Source organism: Prionailurus bengalensis, chromosome C2, assembly GCF_016509475.1.
Source record: "Prionailurus bengalensis isolate Pbe53 chromosome C2, Fcat_Pben_1.1_paternal_pri, whole genome shotgun sequence".
Classification (NCBI taxonomy): domain Eukaryota; kingdom Metazoa; phylum Chordata; class Mammalia; order Carnivora; family Felidae; genus Prionailurus; species Prionailurus bengalensis.
In genome coordinates, this window is record NC_057350.1 from 48,615,150 (window position 1) to 48,634,802 (window position 19,653).

Here is a 19,653-nt window from a genome sequence, read left to right on the forward strand (position 1 = left end):
TCACAAAAAATATGCAGTAACTAGTAGAATGTTTTCTAGGCAAAGTTACGCACTTTGGTAAGTATGCTGTTTGTCTTCAAGTCAATGAGGTCTCCATTATTAATGGTGCTTCTAGAGCATAGATTAGTATGCTTCACCTTTAAGCTTTTCTGAGTCTTCAAATGGTGTTTATAGATTTTTGGCTGTGGAGTAACTGCCATAGCTTTGCCACATTCTTCCAGGTTTTGCCAAAGCACCTCCTTCAGCTTTGCAAAGTTCTAGGATTGTCCGCTGTTGATCTTCTAGTCTAGAACAGCAGAAGAAAGTACAGATTCAGACTGCATTGCCTGGAACATTGCCCATTTTCTAACAACATTCATCCTGGTGACTGCCTTTAATGTAAAGATTTCTCACATTCACATAAGCCCCAACATCTAATGGCCATCAAACAAGCTTATCTCTGTCTAATTGCTAAGTGTAATGAGTCATTAAAAAAACCCAAATTATTGGTTTAAATATCAAACAAATACCTCTAGAATGCCAATGATCTGTGTAGTATAGGAAAACTGTTAATTCTGCTCCTATTACTTAATAAGTCCTCTTGTAAAAGGTCATGGTAAGCTCCAGTCCAGATGAAGTTGACAGCATTTCATGGGAGTAGACAAGCATGGGAGTAGCAATTCTTTCAGAATTGCTAGAATAGTCTTTGGCATTTTTATGTGCTGCTGCTGAAAACATTAAATAATAATGACCTTTTTTTTCATCAAAGCATCACAATAAGATATATTGTCAAGTATAACACTTTTTCCATCTAGGCTTTCAGAAATAAGATATCCTAGGCTTTTGAAGTTCTGTTTGGTAAAGAAATTTTTCAAAACTTTTGATGACTCTTGGAAGGAGCTCAAGACTTGAAGTTCTTCTATGATGATATCTGTTTGCTGGAACATGTCACCCTGAGTTTCACACAGCCACCTCCCTTATGATTTAGGTCTTAGTTTCAATGTCACCACCTCAAAGAGACCTTTTCTATCCACTCAGTCCAAGGTTATCATTCTATTTGCTCTCTTTCACATGTATTTTGTTCATGGCTTTTATCACCTGGTAATTTCTTATTTGTTTGCTGTCTGTCTCCCCATTCCTAGAATGAAAGCTCTAAGAAATCAGGGACCTGACTTATCAATCTACCCTCTCTGTACCTATATGGGTACCTGGAATACAGTTGCTAGTACCTAGCTTATGAGTAAATGAAAGAATCATGTGAAAAGCAGAAACTGGACTGAAAGTTGTCAAATAGCTGTATTCAAGAAGTAAATAAATAAATATTAAAATGAATGTTATTATGGTTTTGTTTACATCAGTTAAGACAGACACCATTTTAGTTTTCTTCCTCTGCCCCAGGCCATGCAACACTCTGACCATTTCTAGAACTTCCGCTTCATTAGGGTCTCTCCTGTTGTGTATGATCTCTTCTGTTTAGCTGTATGATCAACAAAAGGATGCTTTTATGTTGGAGCAAATTGAAGTTTTGCCTGACCTCTAGCCTTTTCACATTAGGCCTTCTTTGTAGAATATCAAGTAATATGTGCCTCATCTGATGTGTTTTCAGAATGGACAACGTAAGGCATTCTATCTCTTTTGGACTTTTGCTCCCAATAGCAAGAACCTTGTGATACAAGAAGCAGTGCAGCTTTTTGGTCCAATCACACTTGATGAAAGTAAAATGAAACATAATTAAGTCTTATTATACATCTTTCCCTTGACATTTTTCAACTTGAGCAAGGCCTGGTGTAAACATAGACAGATGTCCATAATCATAATAGTAGGAGATTTTTTTCTTAACTCTTAGGGAGAATATCTTAACCTTATGACATATTACCATTGATGATTATGCCCTATTGAACCATATCCTATGTCTCTTCTAGATTATAAAACTTCCTCCTTTCTGCAAGCATGAGTGCCTTTCCCACTCTTTCCAGATACCCTGACCTTCATTTCCTATCATGGGCTCACTTAGGCCTCAGGCCAAGAAAAGACTTTACTAGGTTGCAATATTTCCAAACCCCAAGGTCAAACTTCATAGCATTGAAATTCTTGCACAGTAGGAAATATGGGTTGTGGGGAAAGGTCAAGGAGAGTTTATTGATTCTCAGAAAATAATTTGTACACAGATGCTTGACTTCCGTTTTACTCAACTACAGTACTTACTCAAGAGGCAAACTTGTTAATAAATCAAACTCATGGGACTGTTCCTGGAGGACAGATTGTATTTTAGGGTTCGACAAAAGGTCTAGTAAGTGGAGAGCTGTAGTGTTATTTAGTCTTAATCCTGCTGTTGTAAACCTCTCTTCTGTTGTTTTGCCAGTCTCCCTTCTTGCTTCCTCATATAACCATTCTCTAAATTAAGAAAACAATTGCTGTGAAAAGGAAGGGATTTTTTTTTTGGAGGAATAAATTTTGTTATGTAATTGGCTGAAGAGCATGAATTATTTTAACATCAGTATTAGTGATGTTTAAATTGCTGATCCCATTCTCAAAGTCACTTTCTCAAATTAAGAAATTTAACACAAGTGGGTTGACTTAGTAGATTTTTCCTTGATTTCCAGGTATTAGATATTTTTACTTAAAATACTGAATACAACCACCATCCATAGATCTTTTGATAGCATATTTTATTGAAGAACATCTAGTATAGAATGTGGTGATTAAGAGTTTGCACATGAGAGTCAGGGGGAAAAATGTACATAAACAGGGGCAAAAAAAAAAAAAAAACAAAAAACAAAACACCTCTGGAGCCAGACTGCCTTGTTGAAATGCCAATGCTACCACTTACTGAGTAAACTTGAGCAAATTACTCAACATTTCTGTGCTTCAGTTTTGCTATTTATGGGAATCATAATAAACCTATCTTTCAGGGCTGTCATTAAATGATTAAATGAGTTACTACATTTATGGGTTTAAGATGACATTTAGGACACTATAAGCACTCAATAAATATTAGCTGTTATTTTTAAAAAAAATTTTTTTTTCAACGTTTATTTATTTTTGGGACAGAGAGAGACAGAGCATGAACAGGGGAGGGGCAGAGAGAGAGGGAGGCACAGAATCGGAAACAGGCTCCAGGCTCTGAGCCATCAGCCCAGAGCCTGACGCGGGGCTCGAACTCACGGACCGTGAGATCGTGACCTGGCTGAAGTCGGACGCTTAACCGGCTGTGCCACCCAGGCGCCCCATTAGCTGTTATTTTTAATTTATGAATTTTTAGATCATTTAGTGCATAGTTTTCTCTGCTCCTTGAATTATACCTTGAATGCATGCCATTGACCTAGATGGGACCTTTGGATTGAAACTCACCTTATCAGACTGAAGGTCTACTACAGGCTTAATCATTAAGTTCCACTGATTAAAACAGAAACAGAAACATTTCTAAGAATTGTTATATCTTCCTGCATTAAAAAAATTATATTATGCTACACCATCAGGGAAAATTTTATTAAAATATTTAATCAGTTTATTGAAATATGTAACCAGGTATTTCATACAGAACAACTTCTACCTTAGGTAAAAACTAGGTATATTTTGTTTACATTTTTTAGGTTTCTTTTCACAGTAGAATAAACTTTCCTAAATATTGTCCTCTCATTTAAGAGGAATCTTTATTCTCATCTCAATATTTCAAATTCATGGTCTGGGACAAATGACAGATGCCAGGATTTTAAAACCCTAAAGAATTGGAGCCAGATACTAGAGTCTCCTGCTGGAATTTCTTTGACTAAGGAAGAGCATTTTTATTCCCACACTTAATTAAACTAGACTTTTCAGAACAGATTCTAATTTTGTTTAGTTTAGGAGAAGAAATGAAATTCATGTTTTCCATTTGGCATTTTTAATATTTTATGCTACTTTCTCAAGCAGCATGAAGTGTGTTACGTACGTTCTACATTTAATTTTCCATGATGTGTGGTAAAGATATTGAAAATAGGACTCGTATTTCTGGAAATACTGCTTATTATAATGTAAGAAAATGTAGAAAAATGTTAATATTATACTGGTGTTATAAAAGAAAAATAAATACTACTATTAAACACATGCCAGCGTATGAATCCTCAAGTTGAAGCTGATGCTCTCCATCCCTGTTTTCCCTGTGGTAAAGGCAGCACTTGTAGGGTGGAGCTGGAGCACTTGATTAGTAACCAAAAGATCTGAGTTAACTCCACTCAGCTGTCAACTAGTTATTGATCTGGAACAAGTTACCCTTTATGTAGAATATACTCTTTATGTAGAATGTACTCTTTATACAGAATGGGGATGTTGGGCTAATGAATAGCTAAGTGTCATTTTTATAAGTCCATAGGTTTAAAAACTAAATGAAACAAACAAAGCACTTAATCCTTCAGGGTCTGTCTTTCTTTACTTAAAATACAGAGGCTTAAAAATACCAATACTCCCTTTGCTATATTTTGTGGGTAATTTAGGCATTTCAGGGGACAGGGTCTTGAACTGGGGGGGCAAAAGGTGTTAAAGATGGGATTGTAACAGAGGAGTGGTAGCTCAGCTTGGGCTCGATATCCTCAACCAAATTGCAAACGCCAAAGAAGCCAGTCAGCAAACATTTGTTGTACTGTCTATGCATCTGTCATTAAGCTGGGCCTAGAGACAAAAGAAACAAAAATAAATAAATAGAAAAGAAAGTAAATTCTAAGGAAGGTTGTTTGGCAGTAATGAAAATAAGAACAAATTAATGGAATGGAAACAAAACAAGAATGGAGATCAACGAAACCAAAAGCTAGTTTTTTGAAAAGATGAATTTAAGACGATAAATATCCAGCGAGATTTGTCAAGACGAAAAGGTATATAAGCAACATGTGCAAAAGTAAAGCGGATCACAACACAGAGAAGCAGGATGATAGACAAGATTTAAGCAAAAGCCAAGACAGCACGCTGACCCAGAGCCCGCATCTCTCCTTCCGGGGTTTGCGTCTTGCATCCGGGTCCCCAACTCCCCTGCTGGGCTTGTAGGGAGATTTTGCTCACCTCACTTCGCCCCGGTGGTGGCAGTGCTTACCTGGCCCTGAGGGGTGGCTGTTGGCTCGGGTGTCGGTAGGTGGCAGCACAAGGCCTCCTTGGGCCTGGAACCCTACCAGGCATGAGGACAGAGTGGGGCGGGTGCATGTCACAGTCTGAAGTAGAACTCCAAGGAATGCACAGTTCCTAAATTCAGACCTGGACTTCCAGGTCCTTAGGAAGGTATGATTATCCTGGTATTAGAATCAAGCACGTAGACTTTATTTAGCAGTTTGTGAGCTTAATTTACAAGTTTTACATCTACTTTTATATAAATGGTATATGGGTTTTCATTGTACTTTGTTCCAGGCCCTGCATAGAGTTGCATTGCTGGTGAAAATACAAGTCAATACAACCCCTATAAGGGCAAGCTAGAAATAAATGTCAAAATGACAAAGGTGCACTCTTTGGCTCAGAATTGCACCTCTGGGAATTCATTCTCCATATGAATTTGTGCAATGTACAGTGCAATTTTGAAACAATTGAAAACAACATGTGTCCATCAATAAGGGGTCAGTTAGCTAAATCAGGGTTTATTATGATGGACTATAATGCAGCTGTAAAAGAAGAGGTGGAAGTTTTCTATGAACTGCTGTGGAAAGATTTTGGACATTCATTGTAAAGTGCAACAGCAAGCTACAGAAAAGAGGATGAAAATAAGTATAGATTCATATTTGCTTGTACTGAAAAAAGAAAGATTGGAAAAAATGAATAGAAATTATTTCTTGTGTATATTTATGGATGGGAGAAAGGTTATGTACTTTGTATGTTATTTTTATTTTCCAACTCTGTGAATGTATTACCTATTAAAATATATACTAAAGAAGTGATTAAAAAATCAATAAAGTCATAAGCAAATACCATGCAAATATTATCCTAGCTAATATAAAAACTTTGCCCAAGTAGAAATTTTCTAAAAAAATATAAATGACCAAATTTACCCCCAAAGGAAGGAAAAAAAACCTAAATCGAACTGTAACCATTAAAATAGTCTAATCAGGGAGCCTGGGTGGTTCAGGCATCTTCATTTTGGCTCAGGTCATGATTTCATGGTTCATGAGTTTGAGCCCTGTGTCAGGCTCTGAGCTGACAGTGCAGAGCCTGCTTGGGATTTTCTCTTTCCTTCTCTCTTTGTCCCTCCTCCCCCAAATAAAACAAATAAACTTAAAAAAAGTAGTTGAATCAATAGTAAAAACCAAAACAAAACAAAAAATGCAGCAAATGCTATGTATTGATTATCTTATATATAATAATAGTATAAAATATGATGTAAAAGATAAATGATAATTTCAATATAGTGTTAACCTCTGGGTATGGAGAGAAAGGAATGTTGATAGAAAGGAGTAGAAGGGGTTTCAACTCTTCCTGTAAAGTTTTATTACATATTTTTTAAAAAGTCTGAAGCAAATCTGAGAGAAAGTTCCTAGCTTTTAAAACTGGCTTTGGGGTAGTGGGGGATGTTTTATACTCTGTACTTTGTGTACTTGAACTATTCTACAATTTAAAAAGATTCACATAAGGGCACCTGGGTGGCTCAGTCAGTTAAGCATTGGGCTCTTGATATTAGTTCAGGTCGTCATATCACAGTTCATGGGTTCAAGCCCTGCACTGGGTTCTGCGCTGATGGCTGGAGCCTGCTTGGGAATCTCTCTCCCCCTCTCTCTCTGCTCCTCCCCCACTCTCATGCATTCACCCTCTCTCAAAATAAATAAACAATAAATAAATATTCACACATTTCCTTGGTTACACGGAGAAGTTTGTCATATAACAATTACAATTAAATCTCTCTTGGTAGATCTTAAGCTCTTTGAGATCTGGATCCATATCTTATATTTTTATACCAATGACTTGATTTTTTTTTTCAACGTTTATTTATTTTTGGGACAGAGAGAGACAGAGCATGAACGAGGGAGGGGCAGAGAGAGAGGGAGACACAGAATCAGAAACAGGCTCCAGGCTCTGAGCCATCAGCCCAGAGCCCGATGTGGGGCTCGAACTCGCGGACCGCGAGATCGTGACCTGGCTGAAGTCAGACGCTCAACCGACTGCGCCACCCAGGCGCCCCAGATTTTTAGAGAAGTTTCAGGCTACAGTAAAATTAAGCAGAAAATATAGAGTTCCTATTTATTCCCTCTTGCATCACTGCTTCCCCTCCATATCTTCCTTTATTATTAATATCTTACCCTAGTGGGTTGCTTTTGTTATATAATGAATGAACCAATATTGATACATTATTAATTAAAATGCATCTTACATTAGGGTTCATTCTTTGTGTATACAAATTTGGTGGATTTTGACAAATATAATGACATGTATCCACTGTTACAGTATCATACAGAATAGTTCACTTGCCTAAAATTCCCCTTTGCTTCACCTATTCATCCTTCTCTCCCTCTCCCAACCCGCCAGTCATTTTACTGTTTCTATAGTTTTGCCTTTCTAGAATGTCATATTTAAATTTTTTTAACGTTTATTTATTTTTGAGAGTGAGAGAGACAGAGAGCATGAGTGGGGGAGGGGCAGAGAGAGAGGGAGACACAGAATCCGAAGCTGGCTCCAGGCTCTGAGCTGTCAGCACAGAGTCCAATGAGGGACTTGAACTCATGAACTGTGAGATCATGACATGAGTTGAAGTTAGATGCTTAACTGACTGAGCCACCCAGGAGCCCCTCCAGAATATTATACTTAGAATCATATAGTGTGTAGCTCTTTCAGCCTGGCTTCTTTAACTTAGCTAAAAGTATTTAAGATTCCTCCATATCTTTTGGGGGCTTCATAGCTCATTTCTCTTTATGGCTGAATAATATTCCATTGTGTGGATATACCACAGCTTTTTAAAAAAATCCATTTACTTGGTGATGAGTGATGAGCATTTTTTCATGTGTCTGTTAACCATCTAGATGTATTCTTTTTTTTTTTTAATTTTTTTTTCAACGTTTATTTATTTTTGGGACAGAGAGAGACAGAGCGTGAACGGGGGAGGGTCAGAGAGAGAGGGAGACACAGAATCAGAAACAGGCTCCAGGCTCTGAGCCATCAGCCCAGAGCCTGACGCGGGGCTCGAACTCACAGACCGCAAGATCGTGACCTGGCTGAAGTCGGACGCTTAACCGACTGCGCCACCCAGGCGCCCCACCATCTAGATGTATTCTTTGGAAAAATGTCTGTTCATGTCTTTTGCCCATTTCTTCACTGGATTATTTGTGTTTTTTGGGGTGTTGAGTTTGGTAATTTCTTGATAGATTTTGGATACTAATCCTTTATCGAATATGTCATTTGCAAATATCATCTCCCATTCTGTCAGTTGCCTTTTAGTTTTGCTGATTGTTTCCTTTGCTGTGCAGAAGCTTTTTATCTTGATAAGGTCCCAATAGTTCATCTTTGCTTTACTTTCCCTTGCCTCTGGAAACATGTCAAGTAAGCAGTTGTTGTAGCTGAGGTCAAAGAGATTGTTGCCTGTATTCTCCTCTAGGATTTTGATGGCATCCTGTCTTATATTTAGGTCTTTCATCCATTTTGAGTTTATTTTTGTGTATGGTATAAGAAAGTAGTCCAGGCTCATTCTTCTGCATCATTCAGGGAAATACAAATCATACATCGTAACAAATTGGGATTTATTCCAGATATGCAAGGCTAGCTCAACATTTGAAAATCAATTAATGTAATTCATATCAACAGGCTAAAAAAGAAAAATCACACGATCATATCAATAAATACAGAAAAAGCATTCAACAAAATCCAACTACCATTCATGTTAAAAACTCTTAGCAAAGTGAAAATATAGGGGAACTGCATCAACTTGATACAGAACATCTACAAAAACCATAAACTCAATCTCATACTCAATGGTAAGAAATGAGATGCTTTCCCCTAAGATGAGAACATGTTATAAAGGAAGAGAAGGAGGATTGAGAATACTGTATTATGTTATAAATTTTTCTATACATTTTTGGGTTTGATTTGCTAATAATTTGTTGGAGGAGTTTTGACTTTACATTCATGAGAGATATTGATATGTAATTTTCCTTTTTTGTAATGTCTTTATCTAATTTTGGTATTAGAATAATGTTGGCCTCATAGAATGAGTTAGGAAGTGTTCCTTTTGCTTCTGTTTTCTAGAAGAGAGTGTAAAACATTGATACCAGTTTTTCCTCAAGTGTTTGGTAGGATTCAGCAGTAAATCCATCTGGGGCCTGATGCCTATTGTTCTGGAAGGTTATTGATTATTGATTCAGTTTCTTTATCAATATAGGCCTATTCAGATGATCTATTTCTCCTTGTGTGAGTTCAGTAGATTGTGTCCTTCAAGGCCTTGGTCCATTTCATCTAGCTTATCAAATTTGTGGGGCATAGACTATTCATAATATTTCTTTATTGTTCTTTTAATGTTCATGGGATCAGTAGTGATGACTCTTTTTCATGTCTGTTATTTGTGCCTTCTCTTTTTTTTATGGTTAGACTGTTTACAGGTTTATCAATTTGAATGATCTTTACAAATAATGAGCTTTGGTTTCATTGATTTTGCCTATTAATTTCCTGTTTTCAACTTCATTGATTTTTGCTCTGATTTTTAATTATTTCTTTAAAAAGAAAATGGACTTAGATTAGTTGTAAATGTATACTGCAACCTCTACAGTAACCACCAATTTATTTATTTATTTATTTTGAGAGAACAAGTAGGGGAGAGGGGCAGGGGCAGAGGAAGAGAGAGAAAGAATCCCAAGCAGGTTCCATACTCAGTGCAGAGCCAGACACAGGGCTCAATCCTGTGACCCTGGGATCATGACCTAAGCCAAAATCTGGTCAGACACTCAACTGACTGAGCCACCCAGGAGCCCCCCAAAATGTATCTTTTAAGTTTATCTATTTTGAGAGAGGGAGAAAGAGAGAGTGAATGGGGGAGGGGCAGAGAGAGACAGAGAATCCCAAGCAGGCTCCTTGGGAGCCTGACGAGGTGCTCAGTCTCACAAACCATGAGATCATGACTTGAGCCCAAATCTAGGGTTGGACACTCAACTGACTGAGCCACCCAGGTGTCCCTAATCTAAGTCCACTTTCTAATATCTCTGGGGTCTCATAAGTAGTGCCAGGACCTCATAATACAGTATTCCCAATTCCTCCTTCTCTTCCCTTACATTTTTTTCTGTCCTTTATTTCGTTTTTCCATAAGCTATAATCACCTCATATGTCATTGCTATTATTATTTTGAATAAACTTATCTGTTAGATCAATTAAGAATAAAAAAACTAGGGGTGCCTGGGTGGCTCAGTCGGTTAAGTGTCTTGACTTTGACTTAGGTCATGATCTCATGGTTTGTGAGTTCAAGCCTCACCTCGGGTTCTGTGCTGACAGCACAGAGCCTGGAGCCTGCTTCAGATTATGTGTCTCCCTCTCTCTCTCTGCCCCTCCCTGACTTGTACTCTGTCTCTCTCTCTCTCAAAAATAAACATTAAAATTTTTTTTAAAAATAAAAGATCTCTCTAGACTCTTGCAGGATAAATCTCCTTGGCTTGGTCTATAAACCCACTCATAATCCAGTCGATGTCCTGCTATTACTTCACATAGGACTAATATTCCTTATTTGTTAAACTTTGCTATGTTCCTTGGACACATCAGAACTTTCCATTTTGTGATTTTGCACTCTGTATCCCGCCTATTTGGGGCCATCCTTTTTTATCTGGCTTTTCTAGTTTTAGTCTTAAAATCTGACTCAAATACCACCTCTTCTGGAAAGTCATCGCTGGATAAATTGCCTCTGTCCTCAACATTTCTCTTCTGTGTTCTTAAAGCATGTAAAAATCTGCATGTTGACTTAGGTGCCTTATATGCCTGCCTATCTATCTATCTATCTATCTATCTATCTACTATCTATCTATCATCTATCTAATCTATATAATCGCCTGTTTCCCTCCATAGATTCTAATGTCCTTGTTCAAAGTATTATGTCTTTTAAATGTAGCTTTTTGGTATTCATAACCTGTCATAAGTATTGTATATCCTGTGTAAATTCTCAATATATATTTTTGTTGATGATGATGTTACAAAAAATACTTCTCCAGTGCTACTCAAGGTGATTGTTTTACATGTAGAAATTGAAGGCTACACATCCAAAAGGAGAAACTGATTAGCCAGTTTGTGAAGTATTCTATTATTTATTGGTTTTTTAGGAACATTAACCCCCACAGCAAACACCACAATAGAGTTCTGCAGGAATGGTGGAACCTGGGAAAATGGCAGATGTGTTTGTCCAGAAGAGTGGAGAGGATGGAGATGTACAATCCGTAAGTTACTTGGGATGGCACTAGGGTATGAGATTTAGGTGGCTCGTGTTAATAAGGACAACAGCAAAGTTTTTCAAATGCTTCTGTTAATGATTTAGTAACAATGGGTTTAATAATGATGGCTTTAACATGTGTTTGTAGCTTAATAGTAAAAGCTGAGTATTCTTTTTGGGCTATTTACTTGTATGTTCAATATACCTAGTATGTTTCCCAACTATCAAGTTTCTCTGTAAACTGACAGATGCTTTTCCTTCTAGTTGCACTGTCTACTTCAGGGCAATGGGTGATATGGTTTTCTCAGGTCCTTCTGGTTGGTGATATGCTATATTACCCCATTTCAAAGATCACAATTCTAATATATTTAACTTTTCTGAAACCAAGGGACATCTTCCTATCTAACTATATATGTAGATGAAATTTTTGTCTTTTCATCCTTTCTCTTGATGAGATGTTGTAAAATTAGTGGTTTTACTTCAGACAGTGCTCTCTCAGAATCAAAGTCAAAGCTACTTCTTTTTTTAATTGAAGTATTATTGACACACAATGTTACATTAGTTTCATGTGTACAACATAGTGATTCAACAACTCTACCCATTATGCTATGTTCACCACAAGTGTAGCTACCATCTGTCACCTAACAATGCTAGTTCAGTACCACTGACTTTATTCCCTGTGCTGTACCTTTCATCCCAGTGACTTATTTACTCCATAACTAGAAACCTGTATCTCCCACTTTCCTTCACTCATTTCGCCAATTCCCCCGGCAACCCCTCTGGCAACCACTCTGTATTTATGCATCTGTTTCTGTTTTTTGTTTATTCATTTCGTTTATTAGATTCTACATATAAGTGAAGTAATATGATATTTTTCCTTTTCTGTCTTACTTATTTTACTTACCCTCTAGGTCCATCCATGTTATTGCAAATGGCAAGGTCTCATTCTTTTTTATGATTAAGATATATATGAATATATATATATATATGAATATTCCCAGCAAATATATATATGTGTATATATATGTATATATATGTATACATATATATATATGTGTATATATATGTATATATGTGTGTGTGTGTGTGTGTATACACACACACACACACACACACACACATATATATATATGTATATATCTTTCTTTATCCATTCATCTACTGACAGATAGTTAACGTTGCTTTCTTGTCTTGGATATTGTACATAGTGTTTCAAAGCTACATCTTCATCTACAGTATGCTTTCCAATACTCTGTACACTTTGTGCTCCCTGCTTAGGATCCAGAGCCCTAGAAATGCATTCCTACCATTTCCTGCACTCCTACAAGCCAGTATATCTCACATGCTCCATGACTTTGGTCTTTTTGCTTTAACCCACATCCTCATGATGCCCTTTGGTAGTAAAGATAATAAAGATATAGGCTCTATATCTTTAATTTTCAAGATTGCAACTAATTTGATTATACTATCTTTTTTGATGTGTTAGTGATTACATCCTACCTCTACCAGGTTATATATTGTGTACATTTTAACTAGAAGACATTATCTAACATACTAATTTTTCTAATGGTATTAATATTAACTCAACCAGATAAAAAAGTATGAAATTCCTGGCGGGTCAGTGAGTCCTAAAGTTTTCTATTATCCTTCAAATTATACTGAATAGGTTTTGAACTTTGACTTTTATCTGGTTTGAAATTTTAAAAAGAAAATTATAATTTATGATAAAAAATATATTTTCTTTTCATCATAGCTTATTTCTGTGAAAGCAGTACCTCTGATGATTTAACTTTTGCCAGAATTCCAGTGGGAAAATATGGATCTTCCCAGGAAACATGTGGTGAGAACACTTTAAATGGTATGTGTTTCTTGTCTCCTCTGTGTAAGCATATTAATCGCTATGCTGGATCATACCTATCATTCCTCCAACCAGTATTAAGTTCCTGGAAGAGGCATCAAAGACGGCTTTGTGGAACAGTTTGCCTCCCTTTCATGATACCAGTGTTCCAAGTTTAGGATGCAATTTCACATAATTCTAATTCTCCTAAAAACTATAATATGGATCAGTTAAAAATTCCTTTTACTCCCTCTCCCATTGGTTTATTTCCCCAGTTTACTTTATGTCCTTGAATTTAATCATGTTAATATCTGCTTATGGAGTTTTATAACTTGTCTGAATATTAAACATTAGCTATAGATTTGTACCATATCTACTTTCAGACTTCATCTTTCTAGGTAGAGATGCTGTTAAGTTTGTCCACAGTTTGTAGTACTTCATCTCCTTGGTAATTTTAGTTAGCCATCTTGGAACATTCTCTAGATTCATCATACCTTTCTTAAAGCATGACAACCTTGTGTGCATAGAGACATTCCAAGAATAAAGGCAAAAATAACATTTTTAAAATGTCTATGCTCCCTGATGATATCCAGGATTTTTATGATTTATTTCAATGTTGCATTGGGTAATATCTTCTGAGAGTAGCCCTTAAAAATTCATAGGTTCCTTTCCTAACAGCTTAGAACCCATTATGCTGTATAATTTTCTCTCAGTGTTTTACCTGAACTTTGTTTGCATTGATTTTCCTTTGACCACTCCTCCTATCTCTCACATCTTCCTGCAGGATATCATCATTTCCTGCAGCACTGGATATCTGAATAACAGCCAATTCTAGATCATTTATGAAAATATTTGAGAGAACTTCAGTCAGTAATAACCCTGGGGAGAATTTCACATTTTATATAGATATTTATTTTTGTTTATGTCATGCTCTTTGAAATACTACAGTACTTATAGGTACTGGTCTTTCCCCTGTGTTTCTTTATCTTATTTATTCTAAGAGATTGTGTAAACCAGTATTCCATTTGCAGAGTCCAAATTGCCTTTGCCCACATATATCATGCCTACTCAAATATTCATGATCCTATTCTTTACATATGTCCTTATAAGGCTAGAGCCTCTTGATTAAAAGCTCAAAAGGTGAAAGACATGGGGCTTCGTGTATTGGTACTTACTTTTTATAATGTATGTCCATGGATACTTACCGTCTTAATTTTTATATGTTTTGTGTGTGTTAAATATTTCATTATAACTTGTAAAAGAGATACAACTACAAAAAATAACTATGTGCTACCCAATCTGGAACAGTAAAAATGTCAGTAACATATGCATCAAGGGACATCACTCTTGTTTGATTTTTTTTTTAAATGTTTTTGGGACAAGGGAATCACCATCTTTCATTTGGTTCTTTTATTTGGTTATTTTTATTTTCTGAGCAACTATTGTGAAAAGGTTTATTTTACTTACCTTTAAATTTCAGATTGAGCCCATAAAATAATTTTAAGGATATAGATCCCAACTATTGGCAAATGTGCGTTTAGTTTTATATTAAGAATTACTTCTGAATTATTCACTTTTATACAACAAATGACCAAGATATTTTCAATGATTTTGTGTAGGTAGATTCATACTTGTAGGAGGTGATTTTATCTGTTAACAGCTTCTTAAGCTTTGTTCACAGGAGAACACTGAATTAGGGAGGCTCAGTGATAATTATAAGAAATAAACCTAATGATTCCTAAGTATTGAAAGCCAACCAAGTATCAAATAGGTACTACAATATAGTAGAACTCTTTGCATTTCAGTTTACTCAGATTTGGATAAAGAAGGAAAGATCAATATGTAATTCATTATCTAGTAGGAATTTTTCATAGTTTCCTATCTCTTCAACCCTCATCACATCCAATTCAAAGCCCTATGTCCCTAGTTGCTGGAAGGCAAATCTTCCTTGCAGACTTCAAAGGAAGGAAATAGTTTTGAATTCCAGATTTAAAAATTAAGACAAGTGATATCTGCCTTTAAGATTCCTGTAGTAACTGGCCGATTCACTTTTCCATTCCTGTATATCAAACTACCCCAAATTTCGTGGCTTAAAAGAATTAATGATTTAGATTTTTCATAGTTCTGTGGGTTGATTGTGGCAGCTGGAGTCCTAAATGGCAAGACTGAAGGGCCTCAGTTCTCTTCCACATAGTCTCTTATTCTCTAGTAGATTGGAGCTGCTTCCTTATGCAACAGTCTCAGGACAGTGTTCCAAGGGGGTGAAGGCTGAAACTTCATCTTCTTGAGGCCAGGTTCTGGAGCTCTCACAGAACATTCTCTTGGTCAACACCAGTTGTAAGTCCAGGCTCAATTCAGGAAAAGGAGGAATAGACTCCACCTTTTGGCGGGAGAAGCAGCTAAATCACATTGAGATGGAGGTGTGTATAGGGGCAGATTGTTGCTAGTGGCCATGTTTGCAAACACTGTTTTGTTTTGTTTTTTTGCTTCTTTTTATTGAAGTGGGCTATCCAATAGCTACTCGGATGTGCAATATTTCTATATATGGAGAAATAGTATTAGAAAATGTGATAAAAGGAAATTGCGATGAAAATCTGAAAACCCTGGAAAATAAGGTATGCCCTATGGTCCATGTTCTGGGTAACTGGAAAAAGTTTGGATTCTGTATACTCTCTGTTCTTTAGATACCTGATGGTCAGATCTATGCTTTTTAAACATTTTTAAAAATTTTATTGTTATTATTTTTAATGTTTTTTTTTTGTTTTTTTGTTTTTTGTTTTTACTTTTGAGAGAGAGATTGCAAGCAGGGGAGGGGCAGAGAGATAGACTGAGAGAGAAAGGGAGACACAGAATCTGAAGCAGGCTCCAGGCTCTGAGCTGTCAGGACAGAGCCCGATGTAGGGCTTGAACTCATGAACCGTGAGATCATGACCTGAGCCGAAGTTGGACACTTAACTGACTGAGCCACTCAGGAGCCCCTGAATCAATGCTTTTAAAACTGTCAAATTAGAAATAGCAAAAACTGGGGTACCTGGGTGGCTCAGTCAGTTAAGACTTCAGCTCAGGTCATGATCTCAAGGCTCGTGAGTTGGAGCCCTGCATTGGGCTCTGTACTGTGACAACTCAGAACTGGAGCCTGCTTCTGATTCTGTGTCTCCCTCTCTCTCTCTGCCCCTCTCCTGCTTGCACTCTGTCTCTCTCAAAATTAAGAAACATAGAAAAAAGAAGTAACAAAAACTGGTAATTAAAGCCACTCTTTTTTTTTTTTTTTGAAGATGACATCTGTTTGTGAGAAAGAACAGTTGGACATGGGTTCAGCAAATTTTAGTGAATGACAATCTGTAACATATTTTAAATGGCCTCATCTTTTTAGATCAGTGGTAAAGTATTGACTGAAAATAGATCACTGGTATCTGAAACCAAAAGGAAGGTATTTTGATGGTCAACTTTATTAGAATAAAGAGAAAAAAGAAGAAAAAAAAAACTATGATCAAACACCTTTTGAGACAGGAAACCCCAGACCCTAATGCTGGTCTCAGGGCTGTACCCATGAGCAGGTGAGGTGGGAATTACATAGACTAGATGTTTTATTCATGAAGATTAAATTATTTTGACCTAATATATACCTAAATGCAATTGCATGGGATTGCTAATACCTGCGGCCAAGAAAGGAGAGAAAGAGGAAACTTTAAGTGGTCCAAGTGCAGGGTATGTAACATACATTATCTCATTTAGTCCTTATGGAACCTCTGTGAGTTAGATGTTATTCTCATAGATAATTATAGTGATTATACTAATTCTTGATCACTTACTGTGTAGCGAATATTGCACTAACATTTTACATATGTTTTTAAATCACATTTAATTCTTATAACAACTATATAAATAGTTATGAATGTACCTATTTTATAGATGAGGAGACAGTGTCTTTGAGAGGTGCAGTGAACCACAGCCAAAAAATGATGGAGCTGCTTCTTATTTTAAAGTCCACACTGTCCCACACTGGCCCCCTAACTGTAGATGGGCAGGGTTGAAGGTAAAGATGGGGATGGAAGTGGAATGTGGAGATGGCTGCCAGCCACATAGTTTGTGTCAACTACACAGGCTGGGGAAAGACTTCATGTTCCAGAGTTTGACTAGCCAGTTTTTGGCTCTCAGCTCTGACATTTTAAGCTGCATGGACTTTGGGTGAACTCCTTTCCCTCTTCAGACTTTTAAACAGGGAGAAGGATGCCCTACTCACAGTGTTGTTTTGTGCGTTAAGTGTGATAACATCTATAAAAACATCCAGCAAAATGCCTGCACAGAGCAGGGACCTAGCTATTGAATGAGAGCTTTCTTTGTTTTGTCTACTGATTGGATATTATTTTCAACTGTTCCCAAAGTATGAATGGCCTGTGACCTTGGTTTGATTTTTGAAATGATGCTGCCATCTAGTGAAAACTAACATACATGCTCACATTAACACCTGGCTCTACCAAAGACAATATGGATTAACATGTTTTATAGTCTCACAACACCAGAGCCAGGAGACTGATTGGTACCTGGAGATATGGTCAAGGTCAGTGTCTCCCAAACTGTCTTTGCTGAAAAGCTAGTTAAAAAAATTTTTTTTACATTTACTTATTTTTTGAGAGACATAGAGAGACAGAGCACAAGTTGGGAGGGGCAGAGAAAGTTGGGGACACAGAATCCGAAGCAGGCTGCAGGCTCCAAGCTGTCAGCACAGAGCCCGATGCAGGGCTTGAACTCACAAACCGTGAGATCATGACCTAAGCCAAAGTTGGATGCCCAACTGACTGAGCCACCCAGGCACCCCTTGGAAAGTAGTTTTAAAAATTTCCAACTCCTTGCTGACCAATAATTTTGTAAAATGTAATAAAAATGAATTACTAGGAAAATTGGATAAAAAAGATATGAAAAATACAGATTATTTTTTCTCTTCTAAAAGAGTTTTAAATTATTTCTTTACTTATATTTTATTGAAGTGTAATTGACAGACAGTGTTACATTCGTTTCAGGTGTACAACATAGTGATTAGAACAAGTCTCTATGTTATGCTATGCTCATGCAAGTGTGGCTCCCATCTGAATACAAATCATTGAAAAAAATCATTAGATTCAATAACATGCAATTGTTGTAGAAGTTTCTGACCAGTAACTCTCAGTTTCTGTGCTTACCTTCCCTATGGATCCTATAAAAAACAGTGAACCATTTGGTTCATGGTTCCCACCTTGAGTAGCATTGCTTTCCCTAAGGCAGCCTGTCTTAGTTCATTAATCCTGGCAGATAGTAAAGGCTGGAAAAACCACCAGCCTGCGTGTACTTTGTCCTTTTCACAAGTAGAGAAACAAACATGAAGAACCAAGTGGATGTGATATTCAGGAGATTGAGGGTCAGGTGAATTCCAGTTTATTCACCTGCAATTGCTTGCAAAGTTTGCACATAGTTGTATAAATCTGGCTGTTTTGTTTTGTTTTGTTTTGTTTTGTTTTGTTTTGTTTTGTTTTGTTCTTAACAGATAGACGATATGGGAGCACAGTTAGAGAACATTTCTAGTGAAACTCAGATTTTAACATCTAATGTCAGTAAAATGACTCCTGAGAACATCACTTCTGCTGCTAGAGTGGTCGGACAGATCTTCAACACATCCAGAAAAGCTTCCTTTGAGGTAAAACTCACAAGGTTTTAAAAGGGGGGAGGGGAAGAAAAAAAAAAGACATGGAAAGACAGACAAAACTAGAAATCCCTTTACTTAGTTCAATAGTAAGTATAATTATACTAAGTATCGTGGGCTGTGATGTTTCCATAGTCAGAACCCTGCACTCTTATTTTGTTTCTGCTTCTGGATCCAAGCATCTGCTTTTGTGTTCTCGGGGTGGGGTAGAGTTTCTGTGAAAGACCTTGCTTTGGGGGGAAATTCAGAAGCCTAAGCTTCCCAATTGACTCAATTTAAATTTCCATCATGCTTTATATTTATTCTCTCTGCCATCTAAAACTAAACCTTCAATTTTGAAAAACACTTGCCTCTGGATTACCATACCAGTGGTGCCACATGATTCTGCAATAATTCATGATAATGATGATGTATGATGTATGTCTTCTATGATGATGGTTTGGTCCCTTGTTCCTGGCAGGCAAAAGACACTGCTGTATCTACAGTGAGTCAACTTCTAAGTGTCAGTGAAGATGTTTTTCAAAAAACTCCGGGTGTTCCTAATAATGATGACGCTTTCACAACGTAAGCACAATTCCAATTGGGAAAGAAAACATTACAAAGTGCTGTGTACCATTAAGACAGGTATTTTTGTTTCTCTCATGGATGCACTAACTAGATGATTCCTAGAGAATGAAGACTGAAGCCTTGGCTTTCCACCTGATCTTCATGTACTAGACAGGGTGGTATATGTTAACTCTTGGTTCCAGGGGTGTCCCTGGCCTAGGATATAGAGAGCAACTAGGATGATTTAGATTAGACTTCTTTTCCCGGCCTTAGCTGGGC

General features: G+C 36.9%; 1 protein-coding gene across 1 annotated transcript in view; it reads left to right on the forward strand.

Annotated features, from left to right (window-relative positions):
• ADGRG7 (adhesion G protein-coupled receptor G7) overlaps positions 1-19,653 on the forward strand; it is a 71,857-nt gene that overhangs the window by 2,669 nt on the left and 49,535 nt on the right. Inside the window, exons 2-6 of the mRNA XM_043593976.1 lie at positions 11,208-11,321; positions 13,068-13,172; positions 15,654-15,766; positions 18,673-18,822; positions 19,289-19,392. Coding sequence (XP_043449911.1) covers positions 11,208-11,321; positions 13,068-13,172; positions 15,654-15,766; positions 18,673-18,822; positions 19,289-19,392 — 586 coding nt within the window. The remainder of the gene's footprint in view (positions 1-11,207; positions 11,322-13,067; positions 13,173-15,653; positions 15,767-18,672; positions 18,823-19,288; positions 19,393-19,653) is intronic.